Source organism: Macrosteles quadrilineatus, unplaced genomic scaffold (assembly GCF_028750875.1).
Source record: "Macrosteles quadrilineatus isolate MER2022 unplaced genomic scaffold, UCM_ALF_1.0 Scaffold_9__3_contigs__length_116548681, whole genome shotgun sequence".
Taxonomy (NCBI): Eukaryota; Metazoa; Arthropoda; class Insecta; order Hemiptera; family Cicadellidae; genus Macrosteles; species Macrosteles quadrilineatus.
The window spans coordinates 94,587,404-94,614,837 of record NW_026542602.1 but is presented as its reverse complement, the minus strand read 5'-3'; the positions used below and the strand labels follow the sequence as shown (position 1 = coordinate 94,614,837).

Genomic DNA, 27,434 nt, shown 5'->3' with positions numbered 1-27,434 from the left:
TAAATCTTGGAGGGGCCCAAGAGTTGTTTATTGCCATGGTTACTGCTATAGACAATAGAGAAAGTAGGAGGAGCGAATTACAAAACGGAGTCTGTTGAACTTCCTGCTTCAGCTTCCTGGGTCTGGTTTCTCATTAGGGTCTGTTTGTATTCCAGTTTGCTGCATTCCCACATGCAATCAGATACTGAACAAGCTGTTTAATGTGTATACCAGTCTAGATGTGAGATATTTTTACAGTGATACATCACAAAGCAGTTTACTGACATGTATATATTTTTGTTTCATTGTAGTTCTTTGGAAAATGATAATCTGGGGCATTAGTGCAATTTATGTATTTTTATAAAAATTTTATACTGGTACTGCTGTGAGTAAAACGATTATGCCAATCTGTATTCTTATTGAGTCTTATGATTTCACCATAAGATTGTGAATCTATTTAAGGAAACTTAATACAGTAGGCCACAGGTCTTTTGGGAAGTTAACAGAAGTATCCTAGCTTTGGACACCACTCTATGAAAAACCATTTAATTCTCACAGTACATATTCAGAAATTTGTTGTGTATGAGAATTAAAGCAAACATTGTGAAAAATCCCTTAGAACTTGTGACCATGGTGGAAGTAAATATATTTACTTCCACCATGCTTGTGACTACTGTACTGTATTTAGCTAACCATGCAATAGATGGATTATATATGTTCACTTAAATTTGTTTGAATTACAGTACTTATTTCATTCAATTAGTAAATTTAAGTTTTTAAATGGTGTGTGTAAAAAGAAAATGGTAAAAGTGTATTAAGTTAACAGGTCAGACTGAAATTTGTATGTATATAGGCCAAATATTTACAAGTATTTATTCACTGATTAAAACCCTCGAGACAAAGTGTTTATACCTATTACAATTTAGGATGATATTATTAAATGAGAAATGTTTCTGAGAATCTATATTCTCATTGTATGCATAGGCCTAGTGTTCATAGGCTATATTAAAAATAACTTACAAAATCTTATTTTATTTTTATTAATTACCCCGTGTACTGTGTTAGGGGCAGCTCACATTAAAGATGAGTATATACAATCAACAAACTGCAGATAATTGTGTAACAATATTTTCATATTCAGCATTTTGTTGTGAAGAATGAGTTTATTATCAAAAGAAAACAACGAAGAGTTTTTGATAATAGGCAGAACTGATTATCACAAGTGGTTTTAAGGAAGTTATTTATCTAAAGGTGGGTGGTATCCTTTCTGATAACTGCTATGTGTTTTGTTAGAATCTAGTTTAACAGAACCAATAACTATCATTCAAAAGATGTTAAGTTTATCTTTATTGTATTCTCTTATTCATTTATGCTATATACAACTTCTTTTCAGTTATTTTTAAAACAATATTTCCACTTCAACCAGCCTTTTGTTTTTGTATTTTTAAATTAGATGATCAAATTAATATTTAGTAATTACTTTCCTAACTTAAATTTTACTGTTCTAGGAAATCAAAACCCAATATTGAAAAAGAAATCAGATAAAATGTGTTTCCTAACATTTGTATATCGCTATTATGTAATCAAATTTAAGTGGAAAAAATATTTGTGGCACAAAGATCGATGTAGGAAGGGAATAGAAGATTTGCCTCCACAAAATGCTATCACTAAACACTGGCGAAGGATCAAGGACTGGTACCATTCATTTAATGAAAAGCATTATGAGATGATAGAGAAATACACGTCCGCTAACACTCTAGAACACTTTCTTCTGATGGCCGCTGTAGGTTGGTTGGTTGGAACTTTGTTGACTGTCCTATACTTCTACAGCAGTGTGAGTAGAGGCGATGCAGATGTGTTTTGGTGTTTTATGATCAAAGTTCCTCTCCTCGTGTTGATAACAGTGTCTCTAGCCTTCACGGAGACTGGTCGTTGCTTGTTACTGCTGGTGCCTCTACAACTATGCTCTTCTAGAGGGCAAATGTACATCCACGGGACCGTGTTACTGTTGGTCACCACGGGGCCATTGATGAATCTTAAACACAACCTGAGCGTGATTCAAGAAACTAGTACCTGCCAGCAGAAAGGTGTAGCTGACGCAGCAGCTGAAATAGCGGACATCCTTTTTGGACCTTTTACATCCTTTAAACAGGCAGCGATGGAAATCGTCAATGGTATCAAAACTATGGTAGCCAAGATTCAAGCTATATTGACGAGTTTTAAAAGAATGGTTATGACAGTAGCTGATGCCATTCAGGGTGCGACGCGATGGATCAATAGTAAAATTAACGGATGCAAGACTACTGTCGGTACAACTTACCAACACTGCATGGATGCTTTCACCTGGATGTATGACGAGTGTAAGGTGAGCGTGCCTAGTGTGTTTGTGAAGATGTGCGCTGTCACTGAGTTTGCTAGCAACCTCTGCAGTACTGTTAAACCCGGGGAGTATCTGTGTGACTTGGTGTTCTTCAATGTGGATCCGCTTGTAACTACTGTCAGTCAAAGAATCAGCCGACTATTGGACCGAGCGTACACATTGATGTACTTCTCAGTCAACATACATCACGAGTTTCACATAGACTCAAATAGCCAGAATATCATGAGCGATATCAAAGAAAGATTAAAATCGTCTTTAGTAAGCTTAATCATAATGCATTATTTTGCTAGTGTCGTACAGCTTGCAATGTTTTTATTTCACTTTTGTTTCCTGTGGATTGTTTATCGCTACAGATCGAGGTACTTGCGGAGAGATGAGTTTGACAATTACTATATGAGTGGGAGATTGAAAGATATTGATCATCTTGAAGCTCTAGCTGGTCGAGAATCTATATTTCCATTGACAAGAGTTGAAACAAACAAATACATCAAAGTGTTTAGCTGTAAGATTGTTAAAAAGGAGTGGAAATCATTCTCTTTTCCGACTTTTACTACTATAAAGACAGGCTTGTATCTAGGAATTATTGGGATGGATTATTTGTTATATTTTATTGCTGAAAAATGTCGAACATTTATGCTCGCTGTGATGCAATCTTTTGGTTCACGAACAGAAGTCTCTATTGTAGGGTCTGGCTTTCTAGCGGAGCTAAGTAGACGTGTGGTGCGAGCATTGAATTATATGGATTATAATTTTTACCAAGCTCACTTTATGCCTTGCATACCCAATCCAAGGCCTCCCAATTCTTGGACAAACCGTGTAATTTATTTTTGGCTTATTGTTCTATGGTTTTCTTGGGCGATGAAGCCCTTTGTTTTGAGATTCAGACATGTAGTGATGGACTATTACAACCCTGACGTTGCCGACAGACGAGCAAGATGGCTTTACAATCATATAGTGTTCAAGAGAATGAATTTTCTAAAAGTAGTTAGTATCAAATTAAGGGGAAAGTACAGTTCTGATCAATCAAAGAGGACATTTTCTATTGCTGACTTCTTGAGAGCCAAATATCCATGGATTACCTACATAATAGGAAAAGGTCTGATTGGCTCATATTGTAAAATTTGTAATCATGTTGTACCACCTTTGTATTACTGTCCCACTAAAGATTGCTTAGGAGTCTATTGCGACGACTGTTATATAAGTGTTCAAGGGTTGTGTTACATATGCAGACGAGAAATGATGGTAGCTGACTTTGAAAGCAAGCGGATCAATTTCAAGAGCATTACACCTGACTCAGAAGAAATCGCTGATGTTAAGGATGAAGAGGAAGGATTTTTCAAGGTTGTTGATGATGAAAGTGATTTGGATTTTAGCTACCAGGACCAAATGACTAGTTACAGAGTGTCTGAATCTGAAGAAAATTCCCAAACTATTCAGTATACTTTTGTTGAGAGCAATGATGACCATGTCCCGTTCAAATCAAAATTAAAACACAGAAAACTCCGAGAGTTTAATGGAAGTAAGAAGTTGAGCTATGAAGAAATGTTTGAGATGCTCTAAATTATTTTTGTTTATTTTCCTGTCATATTTACTCAGGTTACCAGTATTACATTAAGGGAGTAATTTTTATGTAAGTTTACCACAAATAGTTATTCTTATACTATGAAATAATTTTTTGTTGTTTAGTTTGACAATTACTATATGTCAGTTTTAAACATACCGAGTCTAACTAGGATGTAACTAGTAAAATGTTATACTGTAATAAAAGTTAACTTGATTGTATCATGTTTTTACTCTTCACAATTTACTTTCAATAAGAGTTATTACAAATTAAAGGTATGATATTCATAAAATATGAATGCGATTTAGTACTTAGGACACTCAAAATTCAGATATTTTCATAATCAAAATTTTCAACATTAAATAGTATATATTATTCAATGGTTTTATGGATACCCTACTCATCCCAAATAAAAAAAAAATGCTCTAGTTGCAGCAAACCTGGAGACGAAGCAAATTTAGGCCTACATTTTGCCTGATTAGATTTTCACTAAAATATGTACTTGGGCTTGTCAGATTTATTCCCCCTTAAAACCTAACGAGTACTAGTTTTGCTGCTACAAGGTTAGTAGTAAAGTTTGTTCTAATGCAATTTCAAAAAACTTCAAAAATTAATAAATTTAACAGATTCGATGGCTGGTCCCTTATTCCTATCGCTTGACTTGTACTCAACACAGTCAAACCACACTAAACCAGACTAGTTCAAAGTAAAAATAAAACAAAAGTGATATCGTGGTTTTCCAAAAATTTGTGTTTAATTTGATATCAAATTTCATACTAATCAGTCATTGGACATATTTTTATTCCCAACAGCCACTGATGGGATTAAAATATGTAAATGTTGACTGATTTCTGTTAAATTCAGTAGCAAATTAACAGCAGTTTCTAGAGGAACCACAATATTGCACTGTTTTATTTTTATTAGTAATGTTACAGAAAGTTTTTTTGTCATATACAGTTCAATTAAGTGGGAGTTCAGTCGAGAGGTAGAAGTTGTGAACAAAAGCTTGGAGCAAGATTTCAACCCCGGGGCCTAAGTTAAAGTCTGCCACTAGCCTTTAGTATTGGACCATGTACTTACAGTACTACATTGTTACCAAAATGTTATTTCACTCCAATCGTCATCTCACTCTAAAACTTATCCAATATTTATAATTGCTTGATTTTGCGTTTGTTGTTGTTTGACGTTTATAAGTTTTCAGCACATCAGTGGTTGAGTTAAAATAGTGTTCGACAGTTAGTGAAAAACTCAACAATGAGTCAATTGTGTGTTTAGTGTTACTAGTGAGTGAAGTGAACATTCGTTTCGGGGATTCTAATACAAGGATTTCTTTGCAGATCGAAAATCCGAGAAGCAAGAAATGAGTAATAATGATCCAAGATCCGCCAGAAACATTCACAGTACTAATGTGGCTTTGGAACAAAATAATCCGTGTTTAAGAGAGAGCCAGGCTTCTCTGAAGTGCTTGGACAGAAACGGATACGACAATGATAAATGTCAAGATTTCTTTGCCAACTATAAAGCCTGCTTGAAGTTCTGGACTAAAGTCAGGAGAGAACGTCGATGGAAAGGTATCAAGCCTGAACTGCCCCCGGTGGAAGAAAGGGAGGCTATACGGAATGAATATTATAAAAAGTGAAAATTTGTTATTTATCAAATAGTTTTATTAGTGAAAATATATTGTTAGACGTGTGTGTGTGTGTATTTGTCCTCCATTAATATCCATTAGGTTCTGTGTAGGGCTAATTGTGTTTCATAATACTGTATAGTAATTAACTAGGACCGGCTCTTACTTAGCCAGGAACATAAATGGGGGTACATAAATCAGAGACAGCTGGGTCTAGTTGCGAACCATAAAAAAACTGACTTTTCTCTAATCTGGCAACTTTTTTATTCGTATTAGTAAACCACTAAACTAACTGGAAAATAATTACTGATCAGGTTTTTGAAATAGTGTAAGGTGTTTGTACAGCTTTCACACTCCAGTGTTTTATGTTCGTTCATATAAATGTTGCTGGATGACGTTAGGGCCAGGCTAACCAAAACAGTACAAAAGAAAGCACACCACATAACATGACTTGAGAAGTAATAAATAATTTTATGTCATTGGACAATCTCCATCAACAACAAGCATGAATTGTGGATTGTCCATAAATCATAAGCTTAGTAAAGCCCTTAGTTGGTACAGTAATATCAGGTTTGTGTTGATAACAAAATTTAATGTTATAAAGAAATTCAAAGCAGTAAAAATAGATACTCTCAGCCAATTCCAAGTGGAAGTAAATAAGAACAAGCCAATACTGTAATTTCATTTTAAATATTTTTATCCATTGAGTTTACTGTATAATTTACAATAAAAAGGCATCAAGGCATTCACTAACCCAATTTGTATTTAAATTTCACAGCCACATTCACATTGTGATCATGTTTAGTCCATTCTATTCATTGACTATAGATAGAAACCTTAGTAATCAATGACAACCATGGATGATTAAGAAGAAGGCACAAGTTGTTATAGATTAATAATACCATCATGTTAGGTACCTACACAACATTTAAATAAATTATTATGAAGTTTTGTGGTTGTCAGTCAACAAACTCCTTCTCTACAATTTAAAGAATATTTTTTCCAAATCATCATTCATAAAAATGTAAATTAACTCAATTGATTTGTGTATGATTTTCATTTTACATTACTAAACGAGAAAGTTTTATTTTGCGATGTGCCTTCTACAAATAATTTCAGTTAGGCCTACTACAAACAAAAACGAAAGGCAAACTATAAATTGCATGTACATTTTATATCGATTCCTCAATTATTACGTGTTGCATGTTGGCATTCCTGTCGGAGGGGGCGGTGGCAGCAACATATGTGTTGCCTTGCCATCTGCCAGATTTTTGTTTTGCACTGGTTCAGCCGCGACTAGACGTCACTTGACCTTCAGAACAGCTGTTTCCTTTTACTTGACGACGCCGCCGCTGCTACTACGAATAGTCCCATTGAGCTGTCTGCTGAAGTGCCCAAGGCTTTGTTTGTTTTCAATGTGTTTCAGTGTGTATTTTGGTTTGGTTCACTTGAGTTCTGTTTTATGGATTTAATTATATTCGTGTTATTGTAAGAAATGTGGAGTGTGTGTATTTGCAAGTCTTCTTGGTTTATATCTGGATTGTAATTTTGGTAAGGAAAGGTATGTATTATGAGCTTTATTTTTGAACACATTTTAATCTGGCATTGTCAGATTTGTCACCTATCTCTTGATGTAGTGGGTTCATGAGTCCTCGGATCGGAATAATGTTCTACATTTTTTAGTTAGGTAGGGGAGAGTTTTCACCTATCATTGCATTATGTAACAGTAAAAAGTAGGCCTACTTTTATTGCGGGATAAAGAAAACCAAATATTTATTTTGAATTAAACATAAACTGAACTCAACCTAACTTAGGATTTGAAAAAAGTCGGCGAAGAAAACTCATTATCTTTTAATTATCTTTAGTTAATTAACTAAGGCCAATGGTTGTCACCTTTCAATCTCACTATTTCCAAGTCATTTCCAGTCAATATTTTCCAAATAAAATACCAGTAGATCTGTAAAAAAATGTAAATGAAAACCTGCTGTCTGAGGGAAGTTAATTTGTCTGATAGGATTTTTACCAAAATTTTACATTAAAATATATTTATTATAGAAATTACAACAGCTTGGCCTCACCAAGTTTAAAAAACCTGTCGGCGAAGTTCATGTGATGCATAAGGCAAAACATGCCAAACATTAACAAACCAAAAGTTTTTTTTCCTAGAACAAAGTTTTTTTAATATACTATTTCTACGGCGGTTTGTGGCAGGTACTTTAACTTGAAACAAAGTAGTTGGCAGCACACTAAAAAATCTAAAATGTAATGGCATAAGTAATTGCTTTATAATCTACGGAATATTATTTGGATTGCTCATATTCAATTCAATTCAATATTTCTTTATTCATTGAAGCACAAAGTACATGAATAGTGTCATTCTCTTAAATGTTTTTATATTAGGCCTACAATGTTATATTCTATGGATACAAAGTTCTTAAAATCTAACATAAGTTAATACAAATTACACATTCACGCCCCTTCTAAAACTTTTAAAGTTCATCAAGGGAATACAATACCTTGTTGATGAGAAATGTTTTAAGACCCCTCTTAAATCCGACCATGCTTTTTGCCGATTTAATTTCATTTGGAATTTTGTTGTAAAATTTGGAGCCGGTATAACTTGGTTTTTTACTGTAAAGTTCTAATCTGTGGCGGTTTAGAGCAATGTTGGTTTTGTTTCTGGTATTGTAGTGGTGGTGTTCACCAGTTAACGCCAATTGAGAAAATCTGTTTTTAACATATAGAACTGTTAAATATATATATTTGGTCCCCTTTGTTTTTCATGGTCCGTAGACCATGTTTGAATTGTTTGTTTGCACAGCAGACTGGTAGTGCCATATTTCTATAAATATTTCTATAAACAAGACAATAATTATTCCCCATTCAAAAACATTATTTAACGAGTACCTGCCTAAGGTTTCTGCTACGGGCAATGTAAAAAGTGTTTTCCATAAAATTTAATAGTTAGGATGAAATAAATAAATTTACCAAAATTGATCAACATACTTCTATAGACCTAAACAAGCACACTACAACAACTAGTCCAAAGTTTTGGGATTTTTAAGTACAGTAGGCTAATCCAATTATTGAAATCACATAGTGCAGTAATTAAGATGCTAACACCTAGGCTAGCAAAACACCATAAATATATACAGTCACTTAAGAGAAATATTGTTATGTCTAGTCTATAAAATTGGAGATGTCCGTTGGTATATAAAATAAAGTTAAATTTGGAATGCTTTGGAAGTATTGTTTGGATAGTTTCTACATATGCTTGAGAACAGTGATTTGATGTCAACCCCCACCCAACAGCAACAGTTAGTTGATCACATGGAGATAAAACCCTGCACTATACAGGAAAGACAAGCTAGAAATTGTTCAGACGGACGTGATTGAAGCCAAGTGTTTGATTTAGGAAGCAGTGAAGCTTACAAGGATCTTATTATTGCGGCATTAGTCTGTCTTTCTCTCTCTGCTTGAGTGGTCTACTCTCACTTTATGCTGGCAACACGAACAGCCTTTGACATAATTACTGTAATGATTGTAGAATTGTGTTATATGTCAGTAAAAAATTATTTTACCAGCTCAGTAAAGGTATCTTTTTTTTGAGTGCCATGAAATAAAAAAAGTAAAAAAATATCTACACGATAGAAAACTTCACTATGTAGATTCATTTTTTAAACAACTTTAAGGCAGGTACAGGATTACAACATTTCAAAATTGCATTATTTATTAAATTTAATTTGACTTACACCGAATTTATATTTAGTATTGTGGGTTTTTTAAGGAGGGAAGTCATGACTTTGTATGCCTAAATGGTTAACAACTTTATAACGATTATTATGAAGTAGTCCCATCTTAAAACTCTCAACATAGCCTACAATGTTAATACTCAACACAATGGGATTAATTTGATTTCTCTGTAAAAATCTGCAGGGAGAAACTAAATTTTGCTGAAGCATTACATTTTATGGATAAATAATTGGCCTAAAAAAAATCTAAAATGAAAATAATACATTGGCCTAGTTTAAACATGTAAGTACTTTATTAAACTAAAACCTATCCTTTACCTAAATTGTAGGACTTCAACCATTTCCCAGTATGTTACCTGGATTCCCTTTTAAATAGTGGATGATTGTGCAATTTTCATGGAAAGGAAGAATCAGTCTTGCAGCAGATAACTGAGATGTGTTGTAAGTGCTTCCCAACAGGTTTAAATGTCCTATTGTTCTTACACATGCCACCTAGTCACCTAGTAGTTTTTCAACCAGCTTCAGAAGTTTAAATTCTCTTAGGCCTGCCAGTACCGTACGTTTTTGGGGAACGAGCTGTTAGAACGTGGAACTTCAGTCTTAAACAGTTCCAGGACAAAATAAAACCTTGTAAAAACCATGCATGTTTTAGTTATATCCACTTTTTAATTGTGTAGCACTACTCTAGGACAAAATGTTTAGATGTTTGCTCTTGCCAAAACGAACCATTATATTTATTTATCCTAGCAAAGCTATGTCTGGTAACAGCTAGTAACTTATAAACAGGAAAAAATTTTCAATAAACAAATTATAAGTTAAATCTAATATAGTACAGTGCTATAATATAATAGTATAATGTATAGTATGTATAGTATAATGTTACATAATGTGTTAGTACATATGTATATGTTATACCATAGATAAAACATACTCCATTAGTTGCTCAGTCTATGGTTATACTCAATTTTTATGTTATATACATAAGAAAGTATAAAGTATAAAGTATAGGTACTCCATCACACAACTTAACAAATCATCTGTACCAATCTAACCTAATAATACCTTTTAGTTTTTATTCATCAGAAAAATAGAGATTTCCTTCACGAAACCTACCAATAGTTTTGCTCTTTAGTAATTTTTCATTCCCTATAATTTGTGGCGGATTTTTTAAAGAAGAGTATCTGGATGGTTAGATATAGAAAGTTAACGTCAACCTTATTTTCACAGCAAGTAAGTTGATATGCAAAACACTTTTATTTACTTTGGATTTAAAATTGTAAAGCAAAACTAGACTAAGGTCAGAAATACTAAGAAGTGCCGAGAGTTGAGATCAGTGCCAATGTCAGCTCGTTAAGTCAACCACAATAGCTGCTAACTGGTTAATGGCAGTAGACCTATCCTGTCTGGACTCTGGAGGCCAAAGATTATCATAGGATACTAGCCTTTTTGACAATTTAAAATTGTATATATTGCTTCCAGTGCAAGGAATTTTCCTTGTTATAATAATTGAACATCTTATATATTAAAATTTTTTTTTTTTTTTCTTAATTCGTTTGGCTGTTCTACCCGACCAATTTTCATGATTGAGGTCTCGAATTGAAGGTATGCATTTACAGATTCCCCATCAAGCGTCGGCATAACTGTATCTATAATCCCACTTGACATATATGTAAACAAAATTTGCTCCCCATGTATTTCTTATGGGAGTTAAATTTGGTTTTTCTTTTCCGAGTTCGTATGGCTCTTCTACCCGACCGATTTTCAAGAATGAGGTCTCGAATTGAAGGTATGCACGTACAGATTTGCCATGAAGCACCGGCATAAATATATCTTTAATCCTACTCGGCATATACGTAAACGAAATTGCTCCCCATGTATTTCTTATGAGAGAATATACGTAAAAGAAATTTGCTCTCCATGTATTATGGGAGTTAAATTTGGGGTTTTTTGCCGAGTTCGTTTAGCTCTTCTACCCAACCGATTTTCACGATTGAGGTCTCAAATTAAAGGCATTCACGCACAGATTTCCCATCAAGCATCAGCATTTAATTATCTATAGTCTCATTCGGTTTATACGTAAACGAAATTTGCTCTCCATGTATTTCTTCCATGTCCATTTTTCATAAGGGAATAATAACACCAATATTGTTCATGTTTTTTATATGTTTTAGACTTAAAATAATCAGTAAATTATAGGCTTTAATTTGAGCTATTAATCGTTTAAATCAGCTAAGCTCAAGATACTGTATTAAAAAAAAATTAGTAAATTTGATTATTTATCAGATATTATATTTCTTTTAACGCTGCGGAGCAGCATGGGTCCTCTACTATCAATCAATGCTGGTCTTTGGCTCCATGCCTGCAGCGGTGTGCAACGTGACTACACGGCACTCCTAGCGGCACATCACAGAACTTTCCTTTTGACAATCTATATTTATTCTATTTGTCTATGGTACAATCTATGGAAGGGTTTTGGAATTTTGATCTTCCAGCGTTGCCTTCTGGCCATGAAGACAACACCACAAATCATTTGGCTCATAATCAGACTTTAAACAGTAACTATTGTACTGTATTTTATTTTTGTAATTTTCCTGGCTACTTGGAAAATTAATTAGCAAAAGCCAACTTGGCAAACTAAGTGGCCCTGAAATTCAGGAGCCTGTTTGGATTTCATTCTGTACCAAACAACAGAAATTTACCATATCATCAACTTTTCATCTTGCAATAACAGGACCTACTGATATTTATTTGCTACTGATACTTTAATAATGTAGTAACATAATGATGTAGTAATTTGTAAAATACCCCCGCCGCAGCAAACCTGCAGACTAAGCAAATTTCCATTTTCCTGATTGGATTTACACTAAAATGTCTCCTTTAAAATATCACATTTATTTCCTATTTAAATAGCATTAGTTTAACTTTACTTAGGTTTGCTGCAACAGGGAGGGTAAAAAGGTGTTTTTTGTGAAATGAAAATACTGTAGTTTAGTATGAAATTAATGCATTTTCCAAATTTGATCAATATATGCTCATAAACAAGCAAACTACAACAGTTTACAATTTTCTCCATAAGAATAACATGGGAATTTTAAATTTACAACAATGCTTCAATATACTAAATTATTGCTTTTTTTAAGCTCTAAAAAATGGTTGGGAAAGAAATTCCAAAATTTTATGTTTTTAGGGTCAAAAATGGGGGGGGAAATACAATTTTTACCCCATAAAACACCCCATAAACCCATGTTTACATAGTCCGATCATGCTGGTTTGCGAACTCGTTAGAATAAACGTAGGTTTACACGTTTGTACCAAATTTGATCAAAATCCGATGATTTTTGCTCGAGTTATCGCGCTAACGGACACATATATTAATATATATATACTAGCTGACCCGGCGAACTTCGTATCGCCTAAGTTATAGGTTTCCCCTAAGACAGACCGATGGAAAGAAAGTACCGTTACATTTAATTTTCAAGATGATCTCGTTCGCATCGCTCAATCACGTCCTGGTAGAAGTTTGTTCGCTACGCTCACTCACCTTTGGGTTGGAGCTCGTTCGCTACGCTCACTCACCTTTAGGTTGGAGCTCGTTCGCTGCGCTCACTTGCCTTCAGGTTAGCTCGTTCGCTACGCTAACTCGCCTCCAGGTTGAAGTTCGTTCGCTACGCTCACTCACCTTTTGGTTGCAAATTAGCTGTTGTCATAAATGTAAAAGAAATAATAGTGCTGCACCCTGTTGGTAATCCTTGTAACTTTAATGCTATTGAACATCATAGAACAGAACCAACTTGTTTAATTGAAACAGCTGTTAAGATTCATTAATTCCATTTCTCATAAGGTTAACATGGGAAACTCCAGAGCCACTGGGGCGGAGCCCTTTTAAGAATTTCGAAACGGGAAATAGTTTACGTCCGATTCGCATACCTACAGAATTTACACACCAAATTTCATAACGATCGGTGAAGTCGTTCCGGAGGAGTTTGCAGACAAACACTGTGACACGAGAATTTTATATATTAGATATATATATATATCCATATATAAATTTGAACGGATGGCTTTTTGGCCTCTAGGACCTCAAAACAAAAAATTAAATCGTCCCGGGTCCAGGTCTTACCATGAGTACTACCATTGACTATACACGTACTACGGTAATAGCTTATTCCCTATATGGGAAATTCGCTAATTAAACTTCAATATAACTTTATTTGTCACAATTATATTGTAAAACTGAATCATACAAACATAAACAATAATAAAAGAACAGATGTTTATCAACAACTTATAGCCAGTAGTTTTGGAATACACATCCAGTCACATGTGTGGGTAAAGTAAAATTATAAATAGGGCCTACATTGGTTATTCTCCTTTTCACTTAAGTTGAATAAAAAATAGACATATCATTTTATCCTTTCAGGTTTTAAGAAAAGTAGACTGTTTTACTAAAAACTGAAGTTGGCCTTGAATATATTTTATTCAGTGCCCCACAGCAAGTGATGGGTGATAACGATGATTGGCAATCTCTGTAGCTGTCTTGAGTATAGATAAACTATACAAAACATGTCTTGTACTTAGTTATCTTTCATAAGACCAGGGGAATGACTCATGTTACTTTGAGCAACTCATGACACATTTGAGTTCATTTGAACATCAATTAAAAACTCATGAAAAAATTGAAAAAAACACAAGGAAAACGTTTAAAGGCAAATTTAGTTGACTAGAAACATAATTAAAACTTGTGGTAGGCTATAATATAGGAACATTCGGCGACGGAGTATGTCTGTTTCTTATTTTGGTACATTACCTACAATCAATGAAATCATCATGCCTAACATTGTAAAAGAAGTCCGCATTAAAAATAAGTTAAATAATTATTCCTTATTATAGGCGCAAATCTTCATGATAACACAAACACGTAAATTTAATTTAGAGTCTTCCATTCAAAATGTTAATGTTTTTGTTCCCTTAAAAGTTGTATCAACAAGGTATAGCTTTTTTGGGTTTCACATGTCAACCAAAAGACGCGTTGAATAAAACACATGTTTCACATGTGTACATGTTTCCTGACTAGAAACATCCTTTGTACACTTTGACCTTTGTATCGCTGCTGCTAGCAGTGAATTATAAACTAGGCAATTTGTTGAGCGAGTTACAAACAATCCTTTGAGTGAGAAAACATTGCTGAGTGTCAATGTGATGTTATGAAAAGTACACTTTTAGTACAAAGTAATACTTAGTGCCCAGACATGTAATCATTGGTGTCATTATTTGATGTGGATTACTATGTATAATAGTTTATATCTTTTGTAGTTTAATTTCTGAATAACACCAGGAGGTCTTTAACCGATTGAAAGTCAAATAAAAAATGTCCATTAAAAAATTCATGAAATGAAATATGTAGGCTACCTTTTTACGCAGTTGGTTTTATTTCAATTTTCATCATTGGCAGAACAAAGATAATGAGAACTTTTTCTCCTTTATGAACACCTTTACATCTTACAATAAATTAAATCCAATTTTGTGTTCGTACATTTCGTATCCAGACGTAGAGTAAAAATTGAAACACTACATTTAAATGTTTTTATTTTTTCCTTTTCTTTCAATAAATGGTATTAAACCACCAACAATCTCCTGCTTTACCAGTGTAGCAAACTCTGTACACTGGCAATAGAGTTATTTCAGTCATGTGGTTAGAGAGTTTTCTTAGACAATTACAGTGAAATGTCTCAGAGAAGTCAACCTACAATTCCACCAGAATGTACAACATGCGTACATTAACCGTGATGAGTGTAGCGTTACGACATTGAGTTCATCGTACCCCATCCCATGGTTACTTTGCATGGTTGTGTTTGAGAACATGTAACCCTATTATGAGAAATTAGAAACTTGTAGACCATTTTTTATCATTTTACTGAGTTTATCTAAGCCTTTAGTAATTTATTTATGGACCTTAAAGAATAAAAATGGTTGTTAATTTTCCTGTGTGTATCATCTAGTAGATTTGTGTTTATCTAGATGACAACAATATTATGTTTTATAATAGTTATAGTTTATAATTACAAATAATTTTATAAAAGATATGTTTTTGTCACAGATAATGACAGAAGAGGGAGAAGGATTGTCCTGGTTGCATGATCTTCTGAAAGAGTTAGAACTTGAGCAATTCTTCTCACGAATACGAGACGACCTGCAGGTAATGTTGAAAGTGAACAAAGCATACACTTAAATCCTACTACTGTAAGCCTACTTTTACCCTATGTGCTCCAAAGGTTGATATCGCTCATCTTCAGTAATAGTAACATAACCAATCCTTTGCATTTAACTTTTGATATAGGCTACAAGCTTAACCCAACATAAACGCTGAAAGCGGTATATGTGCTGCTACCTGGGAATCAAGTTTTGAATTTCGGGAATGATGGCCGAATGGTCTACGATCTTACATTATATCTCTGGTCTAGAGACAGTGACAGTGACTCTGGTCTAGAGTTGAGGGTTCAAATCTTGTTTCAGTGCAACAAAACAGCATTTTCCTGTCTTTGGAGAGGCCCACCTAAAATAAACTTTAGCCAACACCTTGATGATTGTGGCTTACGTCTCAACTCTTCACATTTTGCTGTTTTTTAATCATTTTTAAGCCGCATTTAGACTAAACCAATAGGAGGGCAGGTTATCTCCTTCACATAACTTGAAATACTCTAACTGAGGCAGGTAAGCTGCCTATAATTCGAAAGGCTTTTAGTGTTAGTGCCTAAATAATTTATCACAAAACTAAAGACAATGGAAATGTCGGAAACTTTTCCACTGTTTAGGTTATCGTTTGTCTTTTGTGATACTGTACCAGAGAAAATATATGCTAACAATAGAGAGTGTGATTATTTTGTCAAAGTATAAACTCTTAATATTTATTCACTCTCGTGGTATCTTGCACACGAAATGTCATGCCCAATATATATGCCTGTGAATTGTTTAAATAGACACATTTAAGTAAACTAAGCATTCGAAAACCATTTTCAAGAAAAAAATCCACTCAGTATAGCGAATGTTTTCAATATAGTTAGTACACGCAGGATCGATGAGTTCATGTTTGAGATGGTTAGAAGATTGTTCATCAATTGGCCCTCCAATTGGTTCAGATCATTAATTCATTGTTACCTATTAATGATGTTTAAGAATGTGTTTCATAGAATATACTTATACTTTATTTATCTAGTCAACAGTGTATTAATTCAGGTAAAGTAACAAAGGAATAAAGCTCAAACAACACACTAAATTTAACTCTGACACCCTTAGGGCTTAAGAAAATTGGTTAAAGCAAATTAAACAACCTAAATTTTTACCCAAGGAACTAATGGAACAGAAATTTCATCAAATTATTCTTTGCAGTAAATACACCTAGTTTAGAGAACAATAGCTGATAGAACTTAGGTAACCTAAGTACTTTGCAATTGTATCATTACAACTGGATGATTGTAATTACTGTGTGAAACTTAATTTGTGGGAAAATTGATACCTTTTGGAGGTTAGCCGTACATCCGGCTGTCAAAGAAACCAAAGATAAACCAGAGGGAATCTACTGTAATCTAGATTAAATCAAATATATATCAATTTTTGTAAAGATCTCACACTGGCGTAACTGGCACATCTTGATTTTTAGCCATCAGAAATAATTAAATAGAATTTTTTTACTTGGAAAGAAAAGTAATAATTGTGTTTACAAAAAGAAAAAGGAAAATCATGTTTTGGGATTTCTTATTGAAATTTACAAATGTAATGACACCATAATTTATTGTGGATGACCACTACTTTTAGCAAAATATTTCCTGGAAGTGGTATCCTAGTTTAATGTTTGTGTTTGTTTTGAAGGTTACTCGGCTCACACACTTTGACTATGTGCTTGTGGAGGACCTAGAGAGAGTAGGTATGGGTGCGCCAGCCGCACGCCGTCTGGTAGACATGGTGAAGAAGCGGCGTGCGGCACAGCGACGGCGCAGCCTCCTCACCAAACTGATGCCAGCCAAGGGTGGTACCATGGGCAAACAGCGGAGTGGCTCCAGTGGCACCACAGAGTCTCCTACGGCACTCAGCGCCGTCAGTCTCACATGTCTTATACAGGAGAAGGACGTCAGGTGAGCATCAACACTTTCTACCAGTAAAAGCTCAGTCCAGTAGAAAATACTTTGTTAGTTAAGATATTATTGAGAATTTAACCTGAAACATGATAAGTTTAGGTCTCAAAGTCAGAAGATAACAAAAAAAACCTCAGAGAACTGTGTAGTAGTCAAACCCACAAAATAAAAATCTTGAAAGAAATAGTAAAAATAGAGGTCAAATGAAGTTATAGGTACTTTCTCACTTGAATTTCAGATCCTGAAACATCGTAAACACTTACAACATCAAAGAATGTTATGATACTTTCTGAATATTTTGGGTTTTGTTGAACAAACACAATAGCTTCATTTCATGCAATCTCTGGCACTAAAAATGTCTTTTCTTGTTTTTTAGTAGTCATTTAGTAAACAGGTATGTTACCATCAATCCAGTAGCTGTGTCAAAAGAAAACCAAATTTAATCAATCTTATAAACACCTTTCTATTGTTTTTATTAACAGCTGATTTAACCAAGGCAATCAGAAAAACACCTGTTTAGTTTTGCACCCAATTTAAACACCTAGTATATTAATGTACAACTGGTATTGTACAGCCTAGGTAACAAGCTGGGTGACGGTTCGTTTGGTGTGGTGAGGAGAGGAGAGTGGAGTAGCCCTACAGGACGGCTGGTGTCTGTGGCAGTCAAGGTACTGAAGGCAGACGCTCTCACACAGCCTGGAGTACTGGAGGACTTTGTAAAGGAGGTGCAGGCGATGCATCAACTAGACCATCCACAACTGATCAGGTCAGTGACAATAGTCTTAGACGTTTAATTTCAAGACAGGCTTTCAGGAGGAGCCAAGTCTCTCTATAGTTTTTTTATGATATATTAAACTAATTGTTATAAAATAATTCAATTACCAGCAACTGAATAAGTGCTTTAGTTGTACTTAAGCTAAATTTTCTGTGAATTTTGGAGGAATAATGAGGTGGTTGAATTAAATATAGACCGACTGCAGTGTTGTGGTTTGCATATATTCTGGCGTCCACCGCTAGGAGTGCCGTGTAGTTTTTGCGCACACCGCTGCAGCATCAAGCGCTAGCGAGCGTTGTCATGACAAGTTGGTAGTTGGAGCCAGGGTCGCCAGCTTCTAGATAGATCCCTAAAATCCGGGAAGTAGGAGTTTGTCTCGTTATTTTTCTGCGTTTTATAAATTTCTGGGGATTTTTTGAAAGAAATGGGCTTTTCCGTTTAAGTCATGGGATTTCAGAATCTTGTACTTTACCCATATTGAAAAGTGGGTCTGATACGTTGGTAGCTTTTCGTTTGCAAACGTGGTAGTGCTGGTAGTAGACAGTGAATCAACGATGGTACGGTAGTCAATCGACGAACACTGAGCACGCTCTAGCGGCACATCATGGAACCCTCCTTTGACAGTCTATATTTACTCTATTTGTCTATGGTATTATGCAATCATAAGCTTCTAGCCAAATTGAAGTTTAAGAACCTCAGACAGTATCGGTCAATGACTCATTTATATTTATAGTGTAAGATCACAAGGAATATCAAGAGTCAACTGTTGTATATTTTCAGAATTACAGTCCATAGGAGACATCATGCCAGGATTTATCTCTCTAGAGAAAACTTTTATGTAATCATGAACTGTTTTAAAGAAAAAAATTATAAATACCACTTATTTACTGCAAATGCTGTATCTAGCTCAAATTCTATGGAAAGGGGAATAGAAGGGGGGGGGGTAGGACTCTAAAAAACCCTTTATTGTACAGAATATTAGTGTAATGTTTGTCAGTATTACTGTGTATCTATTAGCCCTGGACTCTATCCCTCTTCAAAATGATTCCTATTCCTAGTCAATCAGCCATTTGGCTTTTGATTCTCCATATATCAATATCAATTATTAAAGACGGGGACGCCACTATGTGCGTTTTTTAACCCAATGAGTGGTTAGTGTACTTAGAAATCAAACCACAATTCCATCAGCACTATGTTATTAATTTGAGTTTTACACAAGTTTAACTAATGATTTCTCTATTTGCAGGCTGTACGGTGTAGTGCTGACTCAACCCATGATGATGGTGACAGAGTTGGCAACACTGGGCTCTGTACTGGAGTACATGCGTAAACAGAGTGGCCACATTCCCATAACTCAGCTGTGGGACTATGGACTGCAGGTGGCTACTGGTATGGCCTACCTGGAGACTAAGAGGTTTATACATCGGGACCTCGCCTGTAGGAATGTACTGCTGGCCTCTGTTGATAAGGTGAGGTTAGGTTAGGTTAGATCATACAGGTACTTGTTACACGCAGTAGAAATGTTCTGGCATAGTGCTGTACAAAGCAAAACCACGTTTAAAGCAAGGACTATTTATTAGTCGGAGTTGAAAATCAATTTCTCACTGCTATTGGAAGTTAACAGTTTAAACAAAGTTATTTTATTTTTCACTGAATATAGAATTGTAAGTAATTACACTATAAGGAAAATTATATCTAGTTTTCACTCACACTAGCTCAGCTGTATAGTATTATGAATAATCTGTTCACAGCTGTTTTTGGACGTCCCTTAAAAATGCTTTTGCAGATCTTAATTTTGTTGTGAATTGCTTATGTATGGAAATCCACACAAAAGCAATCCGTATCATGTTAAATCTAAAATTTAAAGAATCTGCTAAAGAACACTTAAAAGAAATACAAATTATGATGGTTTTTAGGTTATACATTTATCAATCAGCTAACTTCATATTAAATTAAATTTTAAAAGATTGCCAATATTCAACTCTTTTTATGAAAGTATTCAACTAGAAAAGGTTAATTCTTTACTATTCTTCTTGTTTAGCTGAAGATTGGAGACTTTGGGCTGATGAGGGCTCTGCCGCAAGCCGAGGACTGTTACGTCATGACAGAACATAGCAAGGTAGTGTATATACCCTACTTTAACAATTAGACAGATTACTTTGATTTTACTTAACAATGACTCGCTCATGATTTAATTGTTTAAGATATAGTGGCTTGCAAGATGAAGGGGTATAAGTACGTAGCTTACTTCATCTTGCAAGCGTCGATATAATTGTGTCAACATGTAAATGTATGTCTAGTTATTAGGTTAAAATTTTTTTGGATAATTTAATTTTAAACTATCAACAGTAACACACCAGAGAAGAGAGATGATAAATCCCATGTATTTTTCATTAGTGTTATAATGTTTTTGTAATTTTGTTATGTTTATTGTTCTGATGCTCATTCTTTAAATTTAACATTGTAAATATAATGGAGTCTACTACGTATTTGGATACTAACAAGGTCATAATTTACAAACTGTATAGCCTACCAACGAGGAAGTGGTGAATCTGTGTAATACAGAAAGGTACTATACTATAATCTATAACCCAAGGCAGCCGTGTTAGTCACCTGGTGCTTCACCAATATTTATCAATATCGTTCATTTTTCTGCTGTACCACTTCTTGCTTTGGTTGATTTGTTTGTGATGGGCAAATGAAAGGTTAAATAAAAACTTCAAACTCTTAAATAGGGATAAAAAAGTTACTTTGCACTTTCCTAAATTGATGATGAGTTTTGAGGAACTTCTATTTATTGCCAAACTACTTTGTCTTTGTGTGGGTTTGCAGGTGCCGTTCCCGTGGTGTGCGCCAGAGTCTCTCAAGGCCAGAATGTTCAGCCACGCCAGTGACGTGTGGATGTTTGGAGTCACTCTGTGGGAGATGTTCACATTCGGCCAGGAGCCGTGGCTGGGCCTCAACGGAATGCAGATCCTTCGCAAGATAGACCGAGAGGGAGAGCGACTTCAGCAACCTGAGGCTTGCTCCCCAGAGTTCTACAAACTTATGATGCAGGTCAGTTAATGTCGGATATAATTTACCAAGCTGTTTAACGATTTAACACATCAAGCAGTATGCTGCAGTTTATGAAAAGTCTTATTAATAATTGTCATTAACTATTTCCTAATATTACCAAAGTCTTTTGAAATCCACTTTCCACAAAAAAATTAAAGCTATTTGTGGGAGTGCCGGTGGGTCAGAGCCCATTGCAAGGCGCTTGCGTATAGGGGTTCTCTATTAGATGGTTTCTGTTTTGGAGATTTCCCTTCATAAAAATTCTCATGTTTAACAAATTAATTTATTCTAATTTTATGGTTGACACTACTTTCAGGATGATTCATCACCCTCTTTTACATCACCAGCAGGTAAAAAAAAACTTTTAAAAAATGTGTCTGATATTGAAATATTCTTTTTCAATACGTCTTAACAATTCTTAATTTAAATCCAGATCCACCCAAGAATTTTAACCGTGTTTTTATCTGCAGTGTTGGAGCAAGAACCCTGCAGAACGACCCACATTCTCCGCCATCTTGCAGCTTCTGCGCCGCAGTGCCCCGCCTGTCATGAAGGCACTGCAGAGACTAGCGGAGCCCGAGAAACTAGCGGTGGAGCCTGGGGACAGCATCATCATTGTAGACGGCAGCCCGGAGTTGTACTGGTGGCTGGGACAGAACCTACGCACCTTTGAGATCGGACGATTCCCCAGGTCAGTGACATTGACCGGCATTTAAGCTAGAGCATAGAAATAGTGAAAAAACATTACATTTTGTACGGTTACATGAAAGAAAACTAAAATAGCTAGAAGGATTCCAGTTTTGACAAAGTAAATATAGTTTTATTTTAGTATGTTAACATTGAAGTTTTTGTTCAAACAATAGTTTCATTAACCCAATAGCCTTGAGTCTTTTTTTTAGAACCTATTCTACGAAGTCGCCCACTGCCACTCCCACGAACTGCCATGGATCTAGTACACTAACCCACACAGTCTACCTAGGTCAGCTCAACCAGTTGTTTTACCACAGACACTGTGGTTAATCCACAAAGCGGAAACACTGCCTGTGGATTGTCAATAGATTAGGCTTACAGTAGATTGCAATCAATGTTCAGTTTAAACATACCCAGCAAATTAAGAGGATTATAATAAGAAATAAATAGAAATTTTCTGTAATCTTAGATTTCTTTTCAAATTAGAATCTTATTGGTTATCAGAAAACATTGGCAGTACAGGGGTTCTTACTTAAGATACACCACTAGAAGATACGTACGGCGTAGATACGGGGGGGGGGGGGGATCAGGGGGATATATCCCCCCCCTTCAACCTATAATGGGTAAAAAATTGTAATAACATTAAAAAAATAATGTTTTAACGTATGCAATGAAATAGTGAATCTTTTTAATTTTACTTCTATTGTATTAAGCTTGTTTTTCGTAAGTATACTTTCAATATCAATAAATCGTAAATAAACTGCAATGCCAGTGAAAGTAGTATGGTTTTTGCGCACGAAACAGAGTACAGACACAAGTCACGGAAGGTCAACAGCCTATCCCCCTCTCCCTCGCCCCTCTCCCTTCCGCCACCACTTCACCTTTTACATCTACCTGAAATTAATCGTTGTAACGTGAGCAATAAAATAGTTAATCAAATGTCATGCCTATTGTACTAAGCTTGTTTGTTTGTACGTATACTTTCATTATCAATGAATACAGTAAATGGAAACAGATAAACTACATTCTGGTAGCCGGTAGCAGTGGTGGGTTGGGATATTTGCGCGCCAAACAGACGTGAGTCACCGGACGTTCCGCGTTCAACCGCCCATCGACACCCTCCTCCTCTAACCCCGTCTCCCAAACTACGCTTGATCTGTCGTCTGGTGTTATTATTGTGCCAGTGTGTTTTTATCACTGAGCTATAATTCTAACTGGAGGTAGCACTGAATGTCAAAGATGCGTGTCGCCAGCCGCCATGTTTGCGTGAGGCGGGTGTCATAAGAAGCCATGTTATTGCTATGACAAAAAACTCACTGCTATACCAACCTAGTTATAAGAAGCCATATTTTGCTATGAAAAGAAAACCCGATGCTATACCAACCTAACAAAATCAGCGACACGCTTTTGACAGACTTCTGCCATGGCAGTGCTACCTCCAGTTATAATTTTAGCTCAGTGGTTTTTATGGTTTTCGTATTCCGTGGTGTCTCATGAGTGTTCTGAGTGTCTCAGTGTCTGTGAAGTAAACTGATCGGGTTTTTTGCCCCGAAACGAAAATTTGGAGGCGTTAGATTGTGTGGCAATGGAACAACGAAGTTAAGTGATTTTAATACTCGCCTTTGAAATAAAATTTTTTTAATAGGCCAAGTCACGTTATAGTATATTACGTTACTAGTCCTGAAAATAAGTGTTTACCGGACGAGTGTGGTCGTTCCCGTGCGAGACGAGGTCGAGTACGGGATTACCATGCGAGTTCGGCAAACACATTTTGGACGAGTTACGTACAATAGTTTACGCCATACTACTAAATCTTTATATATGACCACCAACTAAAGGACTAAAAATCAATAGTCGTAATCTCTAAGAGAGGTTATGTTTTTGTTTATAAACACTCATTGCCACGCAAATACAGTGTATAATCAGCTGTTTGGTGACCGGTAAAATTCATTACAGTACAGTAGTACATGGTAGTACGCAATGAACCCCCATTTGATTAAGCTGGCGGCAAACAGATGTTTTCTGGACTAAATCCTTGCGTGGGAAGTTCATCAAAATAGTGTTGTGTGGGCGTGTGGCGTAAACATATTAATCAAAATATTCAGTGTTAAAGGAAGTGTTAGAGAAACATAACGTTAAATGTTATCATACAATGAAAAGCCTAGCCTAAGTACTTTAAAAATAAATGTAATAAAAAAACTAGTCCACCTGCAATTAAAGCGAAAAGTTGCAACAAAATTGCATAAAATGTATTAAGTATTAACACCAGATTTCACTTCCTAAACGCTTAAAAATGGTGTTTAGGGAAGTTATTTTCCTCAAATTTCCATACCCCCCAGACCCCCCGGTATCCCACCCCATGACTAGAGTCTATCTACGCCACTGCTAGAAGGAAAACAATCTTCCAGTAAAAAGTTTGGTTTACCATTTATTTATTCCTGAAATAGTTGGAAGCTATTGAAAAATATCATTGTGGTGTGTTAAAAAATGTTCTAGTTGTGTATCTTTAACCCTCTAAAGCTAGAAAAACCACCCACTACAAACATATGGAACATCTCTCCATCTACGAGAGTTGTTATGAAATTTATAAAAATGAAAGTTATGAGTCGTGATTTGCAGGTGTCTTGTAGACCCGATGAGACCCAAGGACCCTACAGATATCAGCAAGCCACTGACCAACTCCTTCATTCACACGGGACATGGAGATCCATGGGGTCCCTCGTGGGGTAGTCCGTCAGCCATAGACGAGGTCTACCTTCGTAACCCAATGGATCCACCCGATGTTCTGGGTATACCTAACGGCAACGCTCCGAACGTGTTGTCTCCGCTCGCTCAGCCGAAGAACAAACGTGAGTGTGTTAATGTATCATCTAGATTTTCTGTAGAGATGTAGGGGATCAGTGGTAAAACTTGTTGTACAGTAGGGAGAGCTGTATTAGTCATGTAACTGGTCATCAGCTATGGTGAATATTTTGTGTAAAGATAAGATATTGTGTTTAGCTAGCTTACCTGAGAATATCTGAAACCAGGGGATTATAGATACACAATGGTTATAAACATAACACTTGTTTATCATCATCCTAGTGTGTGATTTATTTGAAGGGTAAATTGACAAGGAACATCTGATGAGAAATGTTTTTAGTTAAGTCTTAAGGAGTAAGGCGAGAGGGCATTTCTCACTCACCAATCTCCCAAAAGGAGTTATACTTTAGAAATACCAGTGTTATATTATGAGACCTTTTATTTCTAGAGATAATCCCACTAACCCACGGAGTTAACATAACATAACATAACATTTATTTCTCCTGAACTTGTTTAAGGATTCTCAGAATGAATTAATGAGAAACGTTCTCTCATCCTTTGAAATTTCAGATATTCCAACTTTAAAGCAGATATTTCTTATCAGTTTAAGCTGAATAAATTCTACCCTGGGTCGATATTTTACTGTTGTCTTATGCGACCTTGATATGTCTTATGTTATTGTGTATCTACAACTCCATGACCCACTTTTAATTCAAAAGTTTATCTTGGTAAATCAAAGTCTAAGACTGGTTTTTGTAAACTTTGGAAACATTTAAATCAATTTTTTGTACAAAAAATTTTTCTTGTATTTTTTAGGTAAAAAAATATTCTAAACTTCTACACCAGTTTAATTTTGTAGGCCTATAAAATGATATTCTTCTCTGTATAATCCCAAGTTTCCCCAAATTTACAGATTCTGTCCCATTCAGCCGTTTCCTGTGTCAGTAATCATTAAAAGGTAAACTTTTTTGATGGTTTGAAACGGACCCGGCTGTCCTTGATGATTGGAGTTTGAATAAGTTGAATAAAATGGTCCGGGCTAAGACACAGCTAGACAAGGCAACTTACTTCATTCTGCATTTATCCTTCACACATTTGGATTGTAAATTGTATCCTTAATTGGTAATGATATTTCAGAGGAACTAGAGAGAGTGAGGGAGATATGGGAAGTGAGGGTTAGACGACTGCTGGAACAGTTCCCTCAAATGGAACTGCCTCGGTGGCTCTCTCATCTTTTGGCCGAGTATCCGGCTCTGTGTAACCGGGACGGTCAGTCCAGCACGCTTACGAGCACACTAACAATAGTGCAGCTGTGTTGTGTGTAGTAACAAGTTTCGTTCACGGAAAGTTAGCACATCTCATTCATTCATGTGATTGTTTAAAGAGATGTTTGGCTTCTTTGTGTACTTTGAAATAATTTGAGCGCAGCTTATCCAGTTGATTTGTGTACTTAAAAACGGGAGTAAAGTTATTCACTTTAAATTATTGGTCGGGAAAAGTAAAATAAAAAAAATTACAAATTTTTAAGGTGTGTTTAAGGGTACTAGAATTTGAGGTGGATTTATTATTTTTAATTGTTGACCCAGTATGCTGAATGAGTCCATCATAAATCCACATCTTAATGCCTCATAAATTTAACTGTATGGTAAAAATCTGCTTAATTTCAATTGGCACTAATACAGAGTCACAATTAGCGGAACTCTTCGCTTCTCATCTGATGTAATAAAATAAAAGTCACCAAATTTGTGATCTAACATTAAACAATGTGTTGCTAACATTTAGGTGAACTATAGTGGCCATGTCAGCCAGCATTCAAGGTTGCAGTGACTAACATTCTTGTGTTTTGGAAGAAGAATGCTCTTTTTCATCTATCATCATCAAATGCTCTTTCATCCAGCATTGAAAGTTGCTGTGACTAACAATTTGTGTGTTTGAAAGAAGAATGCTGTTCTTGAGCAATCGCCATCATCAAATTTAGTCTCAAGGGTATAATGGCTGTTTCATCCAGCATCGACAATAGCTTTTGATTGTTGCAATGACTAACACCTGTGTGTTTTGGAAAGAGAATGCTGTTTTTATCTATCATCATCATTCATTATAATAGATTTTTCTTTTCAGCACATTGATCATTTAGTAGTTCATCTCAGTGTGTTTTTCATTGTGGTTGACTGTTTTCACTTCAGATGACTTGTAATAGATTAGAAAGTTAGTTTGAATTGGATATTGTGATAATGGGATTGTAGTAATTTTCTTCTTGCTACTAACAATTATTCTATATCCTACACAGCTTTGCCATAGCAGTGCTAGAACCTGATGCATTTAGTGTGATGACAGTATCATATAAAAAATTTACCATGTTAAATTGAATTGTAAGAAATTAAAATAAGCAATTGACTTAAATCAAACCAATTGGTATGCCCGTCCGTCTTTGACATTAATCATTTGGTATCTAATACAAATGATTAGGTGAGGCAGTGAAACAGGACGATTCTGACTCCAGCTGTCCGGGGATGGCGGGTTAAGAAAGTACAAGGGAAATAAGTACGTAGAAAGTGGAAATTTCAGTAGCTATGAAGTGTTGGAAGAGTGAACAACGTGCATTTGCTGTAAAGGCATATTACAAAAACATGGACAGTGAGGTTTGTGCTCAGCGCGCTTTCTGTCATGAGTTCAGACTACCGC

General features: G+C 35.4%; 2 protein-coding genes across 4 annotated transcripts in view; both read left to right on the top strand.

Annotated features, from left to right (window-relative positions):
• LOC129002471 (activated Cdc42 kinase Ack-like) overlaps window positions 1-27,434 on the top strand; it is a 42,908-nt gene that overhangs the window by 5,012 nt on the left and 10,462 nt on the right. Inside the window, exons 1-10 of one of the 3 annotated variants that reach the window (XM_054430304.1) lie at window positions 6,954-7,108; window positions 15,397-15,495; window positions 17,166-17,428; window positions 18,003-18,194; window positions 19,450-19,672; window positions 20,245-20,322; window positions 21,036-21,260; window positions 21,731-21,951; window positions 24,570-24,799; window positions 25,890-26,021. In XM_054430304.1, coding sequence (XP_054286279.1) covers window positions 15,400-15,495; window positions 17,166-17,428; window positions 18,003-18,194; window positions 19,450-19,672; window positions 20,245-20,322; window positions 21,036-21,260; window positions 21,731-21,951; window positions 24,570-24,799; window positions 25,890-26,021 — 1,660 coding nt within the window. In that variant the 5' untranslated portion in view covers window positions 6,954-7,108; window positions 15,397-15,399. Of the gene's footprint in view, window positions 1-6,953; window positions 7,109-15,396; window positions 15,496-17,165; window positions 17,429-18,002; window positions 18,195-19,449; window positions 19,673-20,244; window positions 20,323-21,035; window positions 21,261-21,730; window positions 21,952-24,569; window positions 24,800-25,889; window positions 26,022-27,434 lie in introns of those variants that run through there. The other 2 variants (XM_054430303.1, XM_054430305.1) reach the window with 2 other exon arrangements.
• LOC129003642 (DC-STAMP domain-containing protein 2-like) lies at window positions 1,706-3,973 on the top strand. The gene has a single exon (XM_054431941.1). The coding sequence runs from the start codon at window positions 1,706-1,708 to the stop codon at window positions 3,917-3,919; it is 2,214 nt and encodes a 737-aa protein (XP_054287916.1). The 3' UTR covers window positions 3,920-3,973.